Source organism: Acromyrmex echinatior, chromosome 8 (assembly GCF_024713525.1).
Source record: "Acromyrmex echinatior isolate Ae372 chromosome 8, ASM2471352v2, whole genome shotgun sequence".
Lineage (NCBI taxonomy): Eukaryota > Metazoa > Arthropoda > Insecta > Hymenoptera > Formicidae > Acromyrmex > Acromyrmex echinatior.
Window position 1 is genome coordinate 10142215 of NC_141859.1, and position 14820 is coordinate 10157034.

A 14820-nucleotide genomic window follows, 5' to 3' on the forward strand; every position below is an offset into this window, starting at 1 on the left:
TGTTCGGATGAACCGCAATAATAATAACAGTAATAATAATAATAATAATAATAATAATAATAATAATAATAATAATAATAATAATAATAATGAAAAGACACATTTCGTATGTTTAATCATTATTATACGTTTTAGCTTTTTTTTTTATTGTAAGCCGTAGTAAAATCGCAACGTAATTAAGTCCATTGATTTTACCGTATCTGTCTCATTAAAATGCAGGATCCGAACATAATCGCAATTAGCGTAAGAAATACAATCAGCTATTTGCAGCTGTTCAAAGTTAAATTACAGATACAAGTGTTTTATATAAGAGGAAGGAAATTATACTGTCGCCTGGTTTGATTTTTAATCTAGCCTGAGTTAATTATAGATCATGCTACTACTAATTCTTGTAGTAGTTCTTACGCAGCGTACGTAAAATTATATCGTATAATGACAAAATATTTTTTTATTTATCTCGTTGTTATTTTTATCTCCAACGAACATTTTTCTTATTGCTCATTAATCATATTATAGGATAATGCGCATGCTGTAAAAAACACGTTCTCATTGCAATTGTAACAAATTAATAGTTAATAAAATGATAGAATGATAGGAGTCGGTGTAATAGATTATTGTTAATTATTAAACAACATATCGAGTATAGGCGTAAAAAAAGAAAAATAGATTAGCCATACGTTTCGATTTCAATTTTGAGCTATCATCAGCAGGAATTAATAATAAAAATACAGTAAATGATATGAAACCATTGTAAAAACTACCTCTATCCTTCTCATGCATCATTAAGTATTCTGCTGCGGTCTGCAAAAGAAATATTGTGTTTATATATGTATTTATCACAGAGACGTTCGCTGAGGAATCCAAAGCGATTGTCAGTCCGCACTAGGCGAATCATCAAGTTTCCTTGAGATTGTACGATCACATTGCGGCGATTCCATCATCGCCCCGACTAAAATCCTCACTGCCGCTCACTGGATGGCTTGGACTTGAAGGACGTTTATCCACTTTATAGCAACCTTAAAAATACGACTGGTACCATTTATAGCACTGATGGACAGCTTCACTTTGTAAAGAATATTGTCGTGCATTGCTGTAATCACAGTAAATCGGTGCAAGATAATTCGCCACTAAGATTTTCTTCTACAATTTTAAGAGCTTTCTTTTGGTTTCTTTACTTTGTTACTTCATATTTAAACTTTAAATCATTTTATTCGTTTTAGCTCGAATCGTTATAATCGATTCAATATAATCAGTTCTAAAAACTGGATTTCTCTGGCTAAATTTAAACCTTTTCTCGGACAAAAATGTACTTTGTCCGGATGGGATAGAATCAATAAAAATGGATCGCTTTCGCACGTTCTTCAAAAAATGAACCAGGTCGTAAAGAGCACATATCATTATAATGTGCGTTTGACCGACAACCACTTATGTATACGCTCAATTGCTATGGAATTGGTATTTGCGCGGAGTAATGTTTATTGATACATAGGATAATTTCTCTACTTTAATAGAAAAGACTGAGTTATCAATTGTAAAGACTCGGTAATTAAATAAGAAGTTAACGAAAACACGAAAGTACAGTATTGTTTCCTGGAATCTTCCTCGCGCTCAGGGCGAGCCTGTTGTCTATGCCGATGTCTATTTCCATCTCGACTTTATCAATAATGCCTAAGAAGACGTGTAAATGCAATTTACAAGACATCTACGACATAGATCTATTCAATGTATGTCAACACGCTAAAAGTATATGCTGCTGCGATTTCGAAATTATATGTAACGATGTGTTAATCGCTTTTCTTCAAAAGAAAAGAAATTTTTGTATTTATAAATAAATAAATAAATAAGTGCTATAAAATTAAATTAGAGTTGTTAATTTTTAATTAAACTTCTCATTTTTTATCAATTATAACTATATATACGAGTTACTATTTACTTTCAACACTCTTTTAATATACAAAAAAATAATTAAGTTTTTGTTTATATAATCAGTAATAATTTTTTTATTCATTCTACAGACAATAAAAAGCTACAATATAACGCTTTGGTAGAAATTAAGGTATCACACTGTCGAATTAAATAGTACAATATTTATTATATTTATTCATGATAATATTTATTCATGATAACAGATTGAGCATACAACGACTTACTAATAATGAATAATAATTTCTATTTAACCCTGGGGATTATGTATGCATACGCAGCTTAATAAATTATATCAGCAAATATTGATAATAAAAATAGAATGTTTAATTAAGGCTTTTGTCATATTTACCTTGGATTGTTACCAGCTTTTTGTGTAGTTTAATGGCTTAATATTTTTAACACAATAAATCGCAACATACCATAGTAATATTCAAAAATTTAAAAAACGGATATAATACTGATATTCTATGATCATCTCGTTGTTAGTTTAATTCAAGAAAACTCTTTGAATTTTTTTCTGAGAACAGTAAATAATAAAAGAATATTACCTTTTAAGATATTTTAAAGATTCGTATGATTTATGTTTTAAAAGGATTTTATAATGTATTAAAAATGTATTTCTTGTACATAAAAGAATTCTAAAAATATAATACAAACTAAAAAAAAGCAATATAAATTAAATCTTATCATATTTTCATTGTATGATATTTTAAAAACAATTTAAGATAAATTTAATGTATTATATTAAGTTAAAAATAAACATCTTATAAATATTCCTGGATGTAAAAGTGATTTTGAGAATGAAGAATATATTATTTGGAAAGTTATGTTATTAAGCTAATACTAGCGAAAGAAAATGAATACAGGCTGGCCATTGCCTCCACTTCCTTCAGTTGCCACAATATGTTAAAGAAAATCAAAACATTGCGTTTTTTTGCGACTCTATTTTCCTAACTAAAGGTAAAAAATTATGATCTTTTTTTTACAATATTCGTTTCATGTTCCTTGATCGTATGTTCGTTTTTTGTAATCCTAAGAATTTTTTGCAATCCTAAGAATGGTACAGACTATGAATGCTATAATTAAAAATTTGATGTGTTAACTTGAGTATATACATCATATGTTAAAACAGCATATTTAATTGCAATTATCTTAAAAATTAGACGATCAATATGTTTCTAATTGCACACAAACATAAAGAACATTTTAATTTTTGTATTTAAAATTTCAACACATTCGTAAGAAAATCATTTCATGCTACTACTACCTTAATATTTTTATTTGATCTGCAATTATATTTTATATAACAAACTGAAAATTATAGATATGACAATTAAATTTACAATTTGTAGTTCTACCATAAATTATTTTTCACAAAACTACAAAATTATTTTTCTAAAACAGTTAGTGCGAGGAATATTCAAAGTAGAAATCATATTTTTAACTCTTTATTGCAAGGTGAACTTTTAGAACGTATCCAGTAAGATGGCGTCGATTCATTTTTTTTTCTAATTAATGAACAAAATGAGTAAAAGAGAAATAAATAGTAACTTTATCCTCCGTTTATTTATAGATAAAATTTAATAAATAAAAATACAGTTTTATACTTTATAAATTTATACTTTAAATTAAACAAAAAACTCTTCGACTAGTGGGATTATTTTTATCCCGACCTTATCAATGGAAGGTTAAAAAATGATGAGGGAAGCATGTTTGAATTAAATAATATTCTTCATGATAAAAATTATATATTCTTTTTTAATAAGCATATCTATTTACTTAACCGTTCAAGCATAAATATATTATTTGTTATCAATAATAACTTTTAGTTAATTAACTTGTATATGGAACAAGGACAAATTTTTCTGTTTGCTTCCTGATATGTTATGTGATGCTTCGATCAGATCTATAATATATTATCTAATAGTAATAAAGAGATACGTTTCGTATGTTTAATCATATATTATGTTTTATTCTTTCTTATTCAACTCATACTGCGTAATTATGTTTAATATGTAATATTTAATTATCTGCTTCATCAAAGTGCAAATGCCTCATCATATTTATTTACCCTAAGAAATGCGATCAGCTGTTTGCCAAGGTTAATTTATAGATATGAATTTGCTATAAAAAGAAACTGAAAGTTCTCACTTTCAGTTTTACTTTTCATCTCGCTTAAATTATCAATCATGCTACCATCCATCTTCTTAGTGATTGGCGTTCTTGCACAGCGTAAGTAAAGACATACGTATTATTGAATTACGTATATATTGAATAGTGATAAAATATTCTCTCGTTATTTTTGTCTCCGATGAACATTTTGCTTATTAATTTTTAGTCATATACAAACCGTGTATTTTGCAAGAAATGCATATTTATTATATACCGACAATTTGTAGAGACATTCGCTGAAGAACCCGAAGCGATCGTCGGTGGTCAGACCGCCACACCAGGTGAATTTCCGCATCAAGTTTCCTTGAAATATAATGGCAATCACGTTTGTGGTGGCTCCATCATCGCCTCGAATAAGATTCTGACGGCTGCACATTGCGTAACATTTACAAAACCACCCTACAAAGACTTTAAAGTTGCCACTGGGTCTATCTCAATCACTGGAGGAGAACTCCATAACGTGGAGAAAATTATCGTGCATCCGCAATACTCTGATAGATACGAAGATGCTTGGAAAAATGACATCGCTGTGATTAAGGCAAGTTGAACAAAATGAATAAATAAAAGAAAGATTAACGCAATGTCATGGCTTATTTCGAGCTTTAATTAAATTAACTTTGAATTAATATAATTAACAAACGTTTCGGCTTACATTGTGTTAATTTTTAAGAAAATATGCGAGCATTTTTTACTCCATTTAAAAAAAAAATATTAGAAAAAAAATTAAAAAAGAAATTATAAACTGGAGCACTCAAAATTATAGAAGCAGAATAATTTGTTACTGTAATGTGCTTCTATAATTTTGAGTTTTGCTCCAGTTTATAATTTCTTTTCTAATTTTTTTTCTAATATCTTTCTTTTAAAATGGAGTAAAAAATGCTCGCATATTTTCTTAAAAATTAACACAATGTAAGCCGAAACGTTTGTTAATTATATTAATTCAAAGTTAATTTAATTAAAGCTCGAAATAAGCCATGACATTGCGTTAATCTTTCTTTTATTTATTTCACTTTGTTCCTTTATCATTGAAAATTTAAACTTTCAATCATTTATTTTATTCGTTTCAGCTCGCATCGCCCATTCAATATAATCAATTCCAAAAACCGATCTCCCTCGCCAAGTCTAAACCTTTCCTCGGACAGATATGTACTTTATCAGGATGGGGTAGGCTACACACGAATGGACCGCTCCCAAGCATACTTCAAAAGATGGTTCAAATTGTGATCTCACAGAGCCAATGTCAGAAAGAGCTCGCTGATATGCCTTTGACTGCTTCTCACTTATGCATGCTCAATCGTTCAGGAATTGGTGCTTGCCTGGTAAATAAATAGCATTAATGGATACATAAAGATATATAATTTCTCTAGTTTAATAGAGATGATTGATTTACCAATTGTTGAGAAAACTCGATAATAAATAAATTAACTAAAACGTTTGTCTGTCTTTCAGGGTGACAGTGGTGGTCCGCTCATCTGTGACGGCGTACAGGTTGGTGTTACCTCCTGGGTTGCTCCTTGCGCTAAGGGTTATCCTGATGTCTACACTGATGTCTACTATCATCGCACTTTTATTTATAATGTCTAAGAAAATGCATAAAAGCAATCTATAAGACATAAACTATATAAAGATCAATTTATATTATGTGTACTGGTACTAACTGGTACTAACGCATTGAAAAAATTCGTTGCTACAATGTCGAAATTATATAATAATGCGTGAACTATGTTTTTAAAAGACAAAAACATTTTTGTATTTTAATATTAATAAATAAATGTTATGATTAAACATTAAATTTGTTAGGAACTTAATCAATATGTGAATCTTCATAATTTTTTTAAGACAGATCTAACTGTTTGCAATTATTGTTAAGGTCTTTTCCAAATTATTATAAATTCCAAAGAAATTAGGTAAAATAGTGCAATAGGAGTCAGGCACAGTAATTGTTGCGCAAAACAAACAATGTGGATATAACACATGAATGATTATCTGTTAGAAATCATTTTTGGTAATATTAATAACCGTTTGAAAAATATTATTAAGTTTAAAAATAAAAAACCGGATAGCGATAACGCCGAAATCATAAGACTTTCATGATTTACTGTTTCTTACGTCCCTACTGTTTCTGAAAAATTTAATAGATTAAACAGCGATGATATTAGGATATCGTTTTATAGTGTTAACACATTACGAGGATAAGGTGCATAAAGATCCGCTCCCACATAATATGGAATCAAATGTCGTGTATAAGATTTCTTGTAAAGACTACGATTACATGAGACAGACGGGAAGACAGTTTCCCGATGAAAATGTAAAGCTTGTCGAAGCGTCTAAGAACTCGACTATGTCGAATACTGAATATGAATACAATGCGAAGGAATAGCGATAGCGAATAACACGATTTCAACCTATCAGAAATCAAATACACTTTCTGATATCTAGACTATTCCTTACATTGTATTTAAGGCTTTATCTTAACGCTGCCATGTAAAGGCACCTTTAGAGTTTGGGAGCGTTTACATTGGCCATCCATCCGCTTGCTTAGAACAAAACATTTTCTTCTGTTTCTCTTTACTCTTTGGCTTCACCTTTCTGATTCCATCACGTCTTGATTCCACGTAACTCACGTCCGGAAGATAACAGGGGATCAATTGTGGATTTTGAAAGGAGGTGGAAATTACAAAAGCGAGCAAAGATTACTTACTAGGTATTGACCAATCAAATTATGAATACTCTAGTGAATTTGCTCACTTTTATAATTTTCATCTCATTTGAAGATACACAGGGTGCTTTCCATTTGATGACACAAGTCGACATAAGTATTGTTCTATCTTTGTCACTTTCTGAATGCCAACAAGGATAGAACGATGCTTGTGTCGACTTGTGTCATCAAATGGAAAACACCTACAATCGATTCCCAGAACTATATTGATCAAACATCGAATCGCATGATTCAAGTTGTAAGTCAACTGTTGAAAAAATACAAGTACAATTTTTAATATTTCGGTGAAATACATTCTATATCATGCAACATTCCGGTAAATGAACGACTTAATTGTTTTGAAAAGTCCAAATTATATTGTTATATTACTTATTAAGTTATATTACTTTGTAAATAGATATTTTATTGGTATCACATTATCGTAGACATTTTCAGTGAAGAAGCAGAATGTAAGGTTCAAGATGCTCCTTCTGCAAATTATTCGGGGAAAGAAATTGAATTGAATTTAATTTACGGTAGAAAATTGTGTTCCCCGATACTTGGTTACAATTATCAACTTCCTGATTTATCAACAAATTGCATATCACCCACAATCTTAGATACATCTCTGTTGCATGTAAGATTCAATTACATATATTCGCCGCAAGAATTAGATTAAATATTCTAATTTTATTTCAATGATTATTTTGATAGTTTTGTTTTATATCTTACATCTTCTATTTGCAGATTCCCATTTATACTCATTTAAAGACATATGATCTGAAACCTGTATGCCTACCAGAGCCACCATCAATTTTATCATTGCAATTTTTGTGAGTATTTTTCTCTGCACATCTTTTCATATTTTAATTGTTATGCTTTATTTTTAGGGAAGGTACCATACTCAGTAAGTCTTCGAAAGAAATATTGACAGCACGATTAAGTGAGGAAGACGATATATTGGCTTTGTGCAGCACTCGAAAATAAAAATTAGTATAAAAATTAATAAAGTATAAAAATTACGAATGCTAAAGAATAGAAATGTAGGCTTAAGTATCAGTATAAGCGAAAAATATATTCCGATATAAAGAAATACACATTTATATCTTTGATATATTTTTCTTTCGCGGATGACACTGCTATAATTTATGATGTGAATGTGATTTTTGTTATAGAAGACTTATATAGAAAACTTGCTCGTATTCATAGTCAGACTTGTATTTAAAGCTTCTTTAAATTTAGCTTCTTTAATCTTTAGATGCTCAGCAGTCAATGAAATAATTCATAGAGTATCTAAAGATAAATTTAAGGAAGCCTTAAATATAAAGCCTGAATACGAGTTATAGGATACATTAGGTCTATTCGCGTTGTTCGCTCGGCACCTTCGCTTTCTCTCTTTTCAAATAAAATATATATCTATCTCATTTTAAGTGTAAAAATATTTGGAGATTTTATGCAACGCGAACAGACCTATTGTCTACTTTTCAAGGCTAGGTATCAATCATGGTTTCAATGGCTGCGTTCAGCAGAACAACAGTTTTGCAACTGTTTTATGATTCTCTGCTGAGATAGGATCATTCCTCTTGATCTAAAAGCATAACCCAATCAGCGCGAAGAAAACTTCCAACAGTTGCAAAATAAACGTTCTGCTGAACGTAGCCATTCATAGTCAGGTCTTATATTTAAGACGCTCAGCTATTTTAGATGCTCAGCAGTCAATGAAATAATTCGTAGAGTATCTAAAGATAAATTTAAGGAAGCCTTAAGTTAAGTCTGACTATGAATACGGGCATTTATCCTTAGAATGAAAAGTGAAAATTTTAACCATTGAAGTTAATGGAGAAATTTCACTTTTTACTTTTCATCCTAGGAAAAAAGTTTCATGATTGATACCTTGGAGATGATAAATCGATATTTGGTTCATACAGAGAGAAGGTTTCTCTTTAGTTCATATAATCATGCTACTTATAGGGCTATGTTTACCGAATGAATTAAACAAGGATGATATGACACCTGGAAAACACCCGGAGGTGTGTTCAGATTCCCATCTAGGTGCTCCAGGTACATGTCATCCTTGTCTAATGTACGATAAACAACAAGGATGGAGTGATACTTGGGTAACACTCGAATGGGAATGTGAACACGAGCTAGCATGGGTATTCTTACATCATGGACGTCCGTATTCCCCCTTCAGTAGTATAAGCTCTATGACTGTGAGCAGTTACTACTAAGTTTGGTTTGTTAGGTTATAATGCTCTCAATGGAATAATCTCTTTTTTTTTTTCTACACTGACATCGGCTTGTCGTCGTCAGCTCGGACGAGGCGAGCGTGCGGCAGTGATTAACAATGCGACAATGAGGAGACTCAACGAGTTTCTCGCGATCTGCGTCGTATTGCAGTGCTTTTATGGTGTATGCACCACACACTTGCTAATAAACGTCAAAAATCAGGTAGACAGTTTTTTGTATATCCATTATGTACAGCTTTACTGTATACATAATTTATAATTTGTAAAAGAATAAACTACTGATTATAAATATATTTCTGAAAATTAACCTCAAACATGATTTTTTTTTAATTTGTATCGAATATTCTTTTTTTTATGTCAGTAAATAATTAAAATTTAAAAAATAAGTTTTCATAAGTTAAGTCCTAAAAAGAAATTTTTATTTACAGGGCGGTGATATTCTTCTAGAAACAATCTCGTCTAATGTTACAGAAGATTTAATTACTCTCGAATTTCAGCGTTCCGATGGCACACTAGTCACACAACTTATTGATTTCAAAAATGTAATTATTTTATAAAGGAAAAATATTCATATAAAAGGATAAATTTTTTGTAATTTCTTTTAATAAACAATATTCTTACAGGAAGTTCAAGTTATAAAAGCTTTGGTACTCGGTGAAGAGGAACGTGGACAAAATCAATATCAAGTTATGTGCTTTGTAAATCATTTTTATAAAGTAGATTTTATATCATCTGATGCAATGTCCAAACTACGTCAAAAGAATCCAGGTACCGTACGGGTAGCTGAGGAGGATAGAGGTCATGTCAATTACACAATGGACTTGTTTCTGGATGTTTCTCAATCCAAGGAAATCTCAAAGCATGTTACCATACTTTGTGCAGAAGCAGCTGGATCAACTTACACTAGGAATGATGATATAAAACAATGGATTCAAAGACCAGGCAAATATCTGAAAAATAAGTGTGATTATGTCACATATATTTTATATATTGTAATAATATTAGTCATCTTGTACCATTGATAGGTTCCTCGGAAGAGTTACTAATGGCAGCTGTATATAATTTCACAAATGTGCCACAATCGGGTATGAATGATACAAGGTCATTATTGGTCTCTAAATGTGCTGACACATCAAATCTCTGGGCACCTTGTACGTGTTCCCTCGAATTGTGCATCGGTTGGTATCCGTGTGGTTTAAAATTTTGCAAAGGAAAGTCTGATGGCAAAAAGGTAGCAAGCACTTATCGATGTGGCATAAAAACATGTAAGAAATGTTTTATATTCTCATATTATTCTAAAATGAAACAGAACTGTCTATGGGATGAATGACATATAAGGACACTATAGATTGAAAATTTCAATTTATTGTAAGCATGGCAGTACCATAAAAAAAATGAAGAAAGCTAGAAACAAATTGAATATCTCAGAAAAGTTTCTAAGGCCTGTATTTATAGTCGTGTTTCTGCTGAGAAAACTCAGCTGAAACTAATCTTGAGTCGTGGAACAGTTCAATAAACGAATCTTGGGAGTCAATTTATAACTGCGATTCAAGTGAGGAACTCAAATGAAATTTATCTCGAAATATTTTTTACGATTCAATAGTCTTGAAACAAGATCTCGAAATTTATATCCTCTAATTCTTTGAGTCGAGAAAACTGTCGTAAGTATGGTTCGGAGATAACTTGGGAAGAAAAAATTATATGATATTTATATTAAAGTACATTATAATCTATATATATATATATATATATATATATATATATATATATATATATACACACACATATATATGTATATAATATATTAATGTTATATATTTTGATTTCTGATCAAGACATGACTGTTGAAACGTCTGTGTCTCAAACTGTATTCTGAGTATTTTATCTGATACGCTCTTGAGATGAGATTCGAGAAACGACTATATAAATACAGGCCTAATTGTTTTAGGTAGTTAAAATTTAAAACAAAATGTTCACAAAAAAGAACAAATTAACCTTCTAATACTTTTTTATTAACTTGATTTTAAATATATATATATAAATAATTTGTATGCTTTATTTAGTAAGTATAAATTAAAAATTTTTATTTATTAACAATTCTCTTTTATGAATGAATTTAAATATGACATTTTCTTGTTTTATATATTTTATTCTATTGTATCATAATTAAAGCCAAAGCAAATCAAGCAAAAGTATTTTTGCAAGATTGTATATTAAATTATACTGCATTTATACTGCAGATCTGTATTTTATAACATAACAAGTGAATTACACTTTAAAAGGGTTTATGTTAAGGGATTAACAAAAAAATTTATTTCCTTTTTATCTAGAACCATTAAAAATTTTCATTTATTGTTTTTTTTAGAAGATCTTGTCAAACACATGATTAATATATATATATATTCATGTAGACTTTACTGAGTGGATATTTGTAACATTTATAATTTTTAAATCCAATTTACACCAGAATTTTATTTACATACATTCCAAGATTTGTAATAAAATATTTTGATATATTTTATTAAAAATATTGTTCTTAATTCTACTTTTGTAGAATTAGTTTTGCAAACAAGAAATTTTAAAAACGCAAAACTGTTACATACAGATAAAAATACGTAGAACATTATTTTGTGATCAACATTCATATGTTTCAGGTTATTATTTGCAGATACTTTTACTTTCATTGAATTTATCTAACATTCCTAATTGTTATGTTATTTACATCTAACAAAATCATTCCAATTATACCCAGTAAGTATTACCTATTATGTCTAATATTTTTTTGTACTGTGGATACATGTTACAAATAATTCACTCAAAACACAAAAATATTCTACTTCATTTCTCGAATATTTCAGAAACGTCAGAATAATTTGTACGTAGAAAATTTTATACGTGATTTGTAAAGCTGCCATTTATACACATTGTGTGTGTATGTGCGTGTGCGTGCGTGTGTGTGTGCGCATGTGTGCATTATATGTTATAATTATATATAATGCAGATTCATATATGCAGAGACACAAATAATAATAGACATCGATGAGTTAGACATATAAATTCGTGTTAATAGCCGAAAATTGTACAGTTTATGTAAGATTTGCAATACTGTGCAAGACTTTATAAGAATATTATCACAATTTATACTGATATGTTAAGTATCTGCAATTTGTAATGAATGTCTTTGCACGTTTCAATGAAAGAGTATACCTAGCGAATCATTATGAATAAGACTGCAAAATCTGTCCATTTAACGCGCGCGCGTATAATGGTTAAGTCATTGCTCTCTGAAATCCCTCATACATACATTATATTTACAATATAAGAGAGATTGTTCGAAGCGAGAAAATATATACGTATACTTACGCTTGTTATTCAACGTTCACGAAACATTTACAAAAAAACATCAAGCAGTATTTGATGTCATCTTAGCAATCATTATACTGCAAATAGAAGATGTATAATGCAATATAATGGTACTGAGGAAAATTATACTCAGCACGATTCCCCAAATAGACTTCGCCATCTATTATCTTTATAGAAATTGATTGTTACAAACGCAGAAATAGTGATAAATTGAGGCATTCATAATATCTAACGGAACAGAGACAGGATTTAGCGCGACTGAAATTATTTTAATCATTGAATGTGCTATTAATTAAAATTTCAAGACTTTAAAAGTATCAAACACAATATGTAATTCTACGACAAGATCAACATCTCTTTTTACTTATTGTCAGAAATGAATATGCCAAAACCACTTGCTACTGATTTTTCATAATACGCACAAGACAATAGAAGATTTTAGATTATTATTTGAAATTAAATTCTAAATGTAACTTCAAAGAAAAGAATCAAATTCAAAGAGAAAAATGTATTGTTAAAAGAATCAATTTTACTCCTTCGTCTCAGTAAAAATTCTGGTTCTGCTATGAATGATTGATAAATTAACGTTAACTTTGTTTACACAGACTGTAATGGTAAAAAACACGTCACACTCAATTATATTTAAATGAATGAGGATTAATACATAAAATGTGACAGAATAAATTCGTAAATAATGCACTATTTGTGTAGAAATGTATGTATACAGATTCAGAGATTGGAGAGATTTGAAGATTAATTTTGAAGTCTTACTTTGATATATCGACTTTGGTATTGACATTTTAGTTACAATAATGGCTTTACAATGGATATTAGAAAGGGCGATATGTGCAATAACAGTTTTTAGATAACGAGAAAGAATTTATAAATATCCTATTATAAGAGAGGATATTATAAAATATTTATAATAATTTATTTAATATTTGTTTCTTTCACTTGCCTGTTGTTTAATATATGTATAAATCTATTTATTTGGTGAAAGATTTTATACAGGATTTCAGACCTAACGCACTATCTGCTAATGATAGATTTCTGAAATCATTTTGAGATGAAAATTTAATAACATAATGTCTAGCCTAAATATTTTTTTTTAACATAATAAATATAAAAAATTAGAAATATTAGTAATTTTATTTTCGCCTACGTAATATTTATATTGATATTAATAAAAGGCAACTATTAGCTTTTATTTTTAGTAACAATATAACATTTTGTGTTGTACCATATATCCCTAAGCGCGTAAATTTTAGACGATATAACTTAAATACTGCTAATTTAAATGATTATTTAAAAATTATTATAGCTTCAACATATTGGTATTAGAATTTTAATCTCAAAACAACTTCAGGAATCTGCCATTAGCAGGTGGTGCGTTTAAGAGTGAAATCCCCTATATATAGTTATATTAGAGCCTTCTAACATAAGAAGCGTCATAATTATATAATAGAAAATGAGAAATATTTGTCAATCAATGTTTTTAATCATTGTACCCTTTGATGTAAAATTTATGGGTATTATATCACTACACTAAGTATGATTTCAGCTTTACACATAATGTTATATCTTATACACATATTTTTTATATATATTTAATAAAAAGAATTAATATACATACATGTGTGTTTTAATAACATCGAGCGATTAAAAAATCCTGAACAATCGTTTTTATTCATGCGTGATTAAAATATATTTACGTGATATATTACTTCATGAGAGATATCAACGTTTTTAAAAAAAAACTATATAATTTTGTCAAATTTCTCAATAAGAAATTTATTTTAAATGAAGATATATGGACAACATATATTTTACAATATAATATATATGTATGTGTGTCTCATACATATATTGTGTGTACCTATTATAGGCGTGTACGATACATACATGACAAAATAAACAATATGCACAATGTAAAACGCATCAAAAATATGTTGTTTTTTGTGGAAGAATATTCTTTGAAGAAGATATGGGGAGGAAGGGAGGTAAATGTTTGTTCATAATTGATTCTATTAAGTACGATACATTAATAATAATAATAATAATAATAATAATAATAATAATAATAATAATAATAATGTTAATTAATATAGGTAATATAATAATAGCAAAATAATAATATAATAATAATTTAGTTTTACCCAAAATTCTTTACACATTTCTATACACATCGAAGACATTTTGCACCACTTGCATTTCTAGGAAACTTGATGTGCAGTTTGCACAAATTGCTAGAAATGTCACCCTGATGAGCAAGAAAAGAAAAATTTATGTACAACAAAAAACATATATTATATAAAATCATCGTTTGTAACGATTAAAAATAAGCTTTTGAACAATAAAGCTCACAGTGGTGTAGCACCAAAAGTAAATGCTGCTATCTCGGAATAAATACGA

General features: G+C 29.1%; 3 protein-coding genes and 1 long non-coding RNA gene across 8 annotated transcripts; 3 read left to right on the forward strand and 1 right to left on the reverse strand.

The window, feature by feature from the left end:
* Positions 1-4084: 4084 nt before the first annotated feature.
* LOC105150654 (chymotrypsin-1) lies at positions 4085-5682 on the forward strand. Its single transcript, XM_087408822.1, has 4 exons — positions 4085-4158; positions 4326-4636; positions 5166-5417; positions 5548-5682. The coding sequence occupies exons 1-4, from the start codon at positions 4116-4118 to the stop codon at positions 5680-5682; spliced, it is 741 nt and encodes a 246-aa protein (XP_087264948.1). The 5' UTR covers positions 4085-4115.
* Positions 5131-6493, reverse strand: LOC147908741 (uncharacterized). Its single transcript, XR_015545984.1, has 3 exons — positions 5767-6493; positions 5489-5678; positions 5131-5414 (listed from the first exon to the last, which is right to left on the reverse strand). It is a non-coding gene; the product is annotated as an uncharacterized LOC147908741 (long non-coding RNA).
* A 62-nt stretch (positions 6494-6555) lies between these two features.
* Positions 6556-7899, forward strand: LOC105150644 (uncharacterized). Of its 3 annotated transcripts, none has more exons than XM_011063866.2 (4): positions 6573-7133; positions 7258-7433; positions 7544-7629; positions 7687-7899. In XM_011063866.2, exons 1-4 carry the CDS (start codon positions 7121-7123, stop codon positions 7781-7783), a joined length of 372 nt encoding a protein of 123 aa, XP_011062168.1. In that variant the 5' UTR covers positions 6573-7120; the 3' UTR covers positions 7784-7899. The 3 variants fall into 3 exon arrangements, with proteins under 3 accessions (XP_011062169.1, XP_011062168.1, XP_011062167.1); XM_011063865.2 differs by having other exon boundaries at positions 6578-7133; positions 7243-7433; XM_011063867.2 differs by lacking the exon at positions 7258-7433 and having other exon boundaries at positions 6556-7055.
* A 674-nt stretch (positions 7900-8573) lies between these two features.
* Positions 8574-14040, forward strand: oaf (BRICHOS-like domain-containing protein out at first). 3 transcript variants are annotated; one of them, XM_087408817.1, is made up of 6 exons: positions 8575-9247; positions 9474-9587; positions 9669-9987; positions 10071-10310; positions 11700-11796; positions 11904-14040. In XM_087408817.1, the coding sequence occupies exons 1-5, from the start codon at positions 9152-9154 to the stop codon at positions 11771-11773; spliced, it is 843 nt and encodes a 280-aa protein (XP_087264943.1). In that variant the 5' UTR covers positions 8575-9151; the 3' UTR covers positions 11774-11796; positions 11904-14040. The 3 variants fall into 3 exon arrangements, with proteins under 3 accessions (XP_087264942.1, XP_087264943.1, XP_087264944.1); XM_087408816.1 differs by having other exon boundaries at positions 8574-9247; positions 11700-14040; XM_087408818.1 differs by lacking the exons at positions 11700-11796; positions 11904-14040 and having other exon boundaries at positions 8576-9247; positions 10071-10448.
* Positions 14041-14820: the final 780 nt, after the last annotated feature.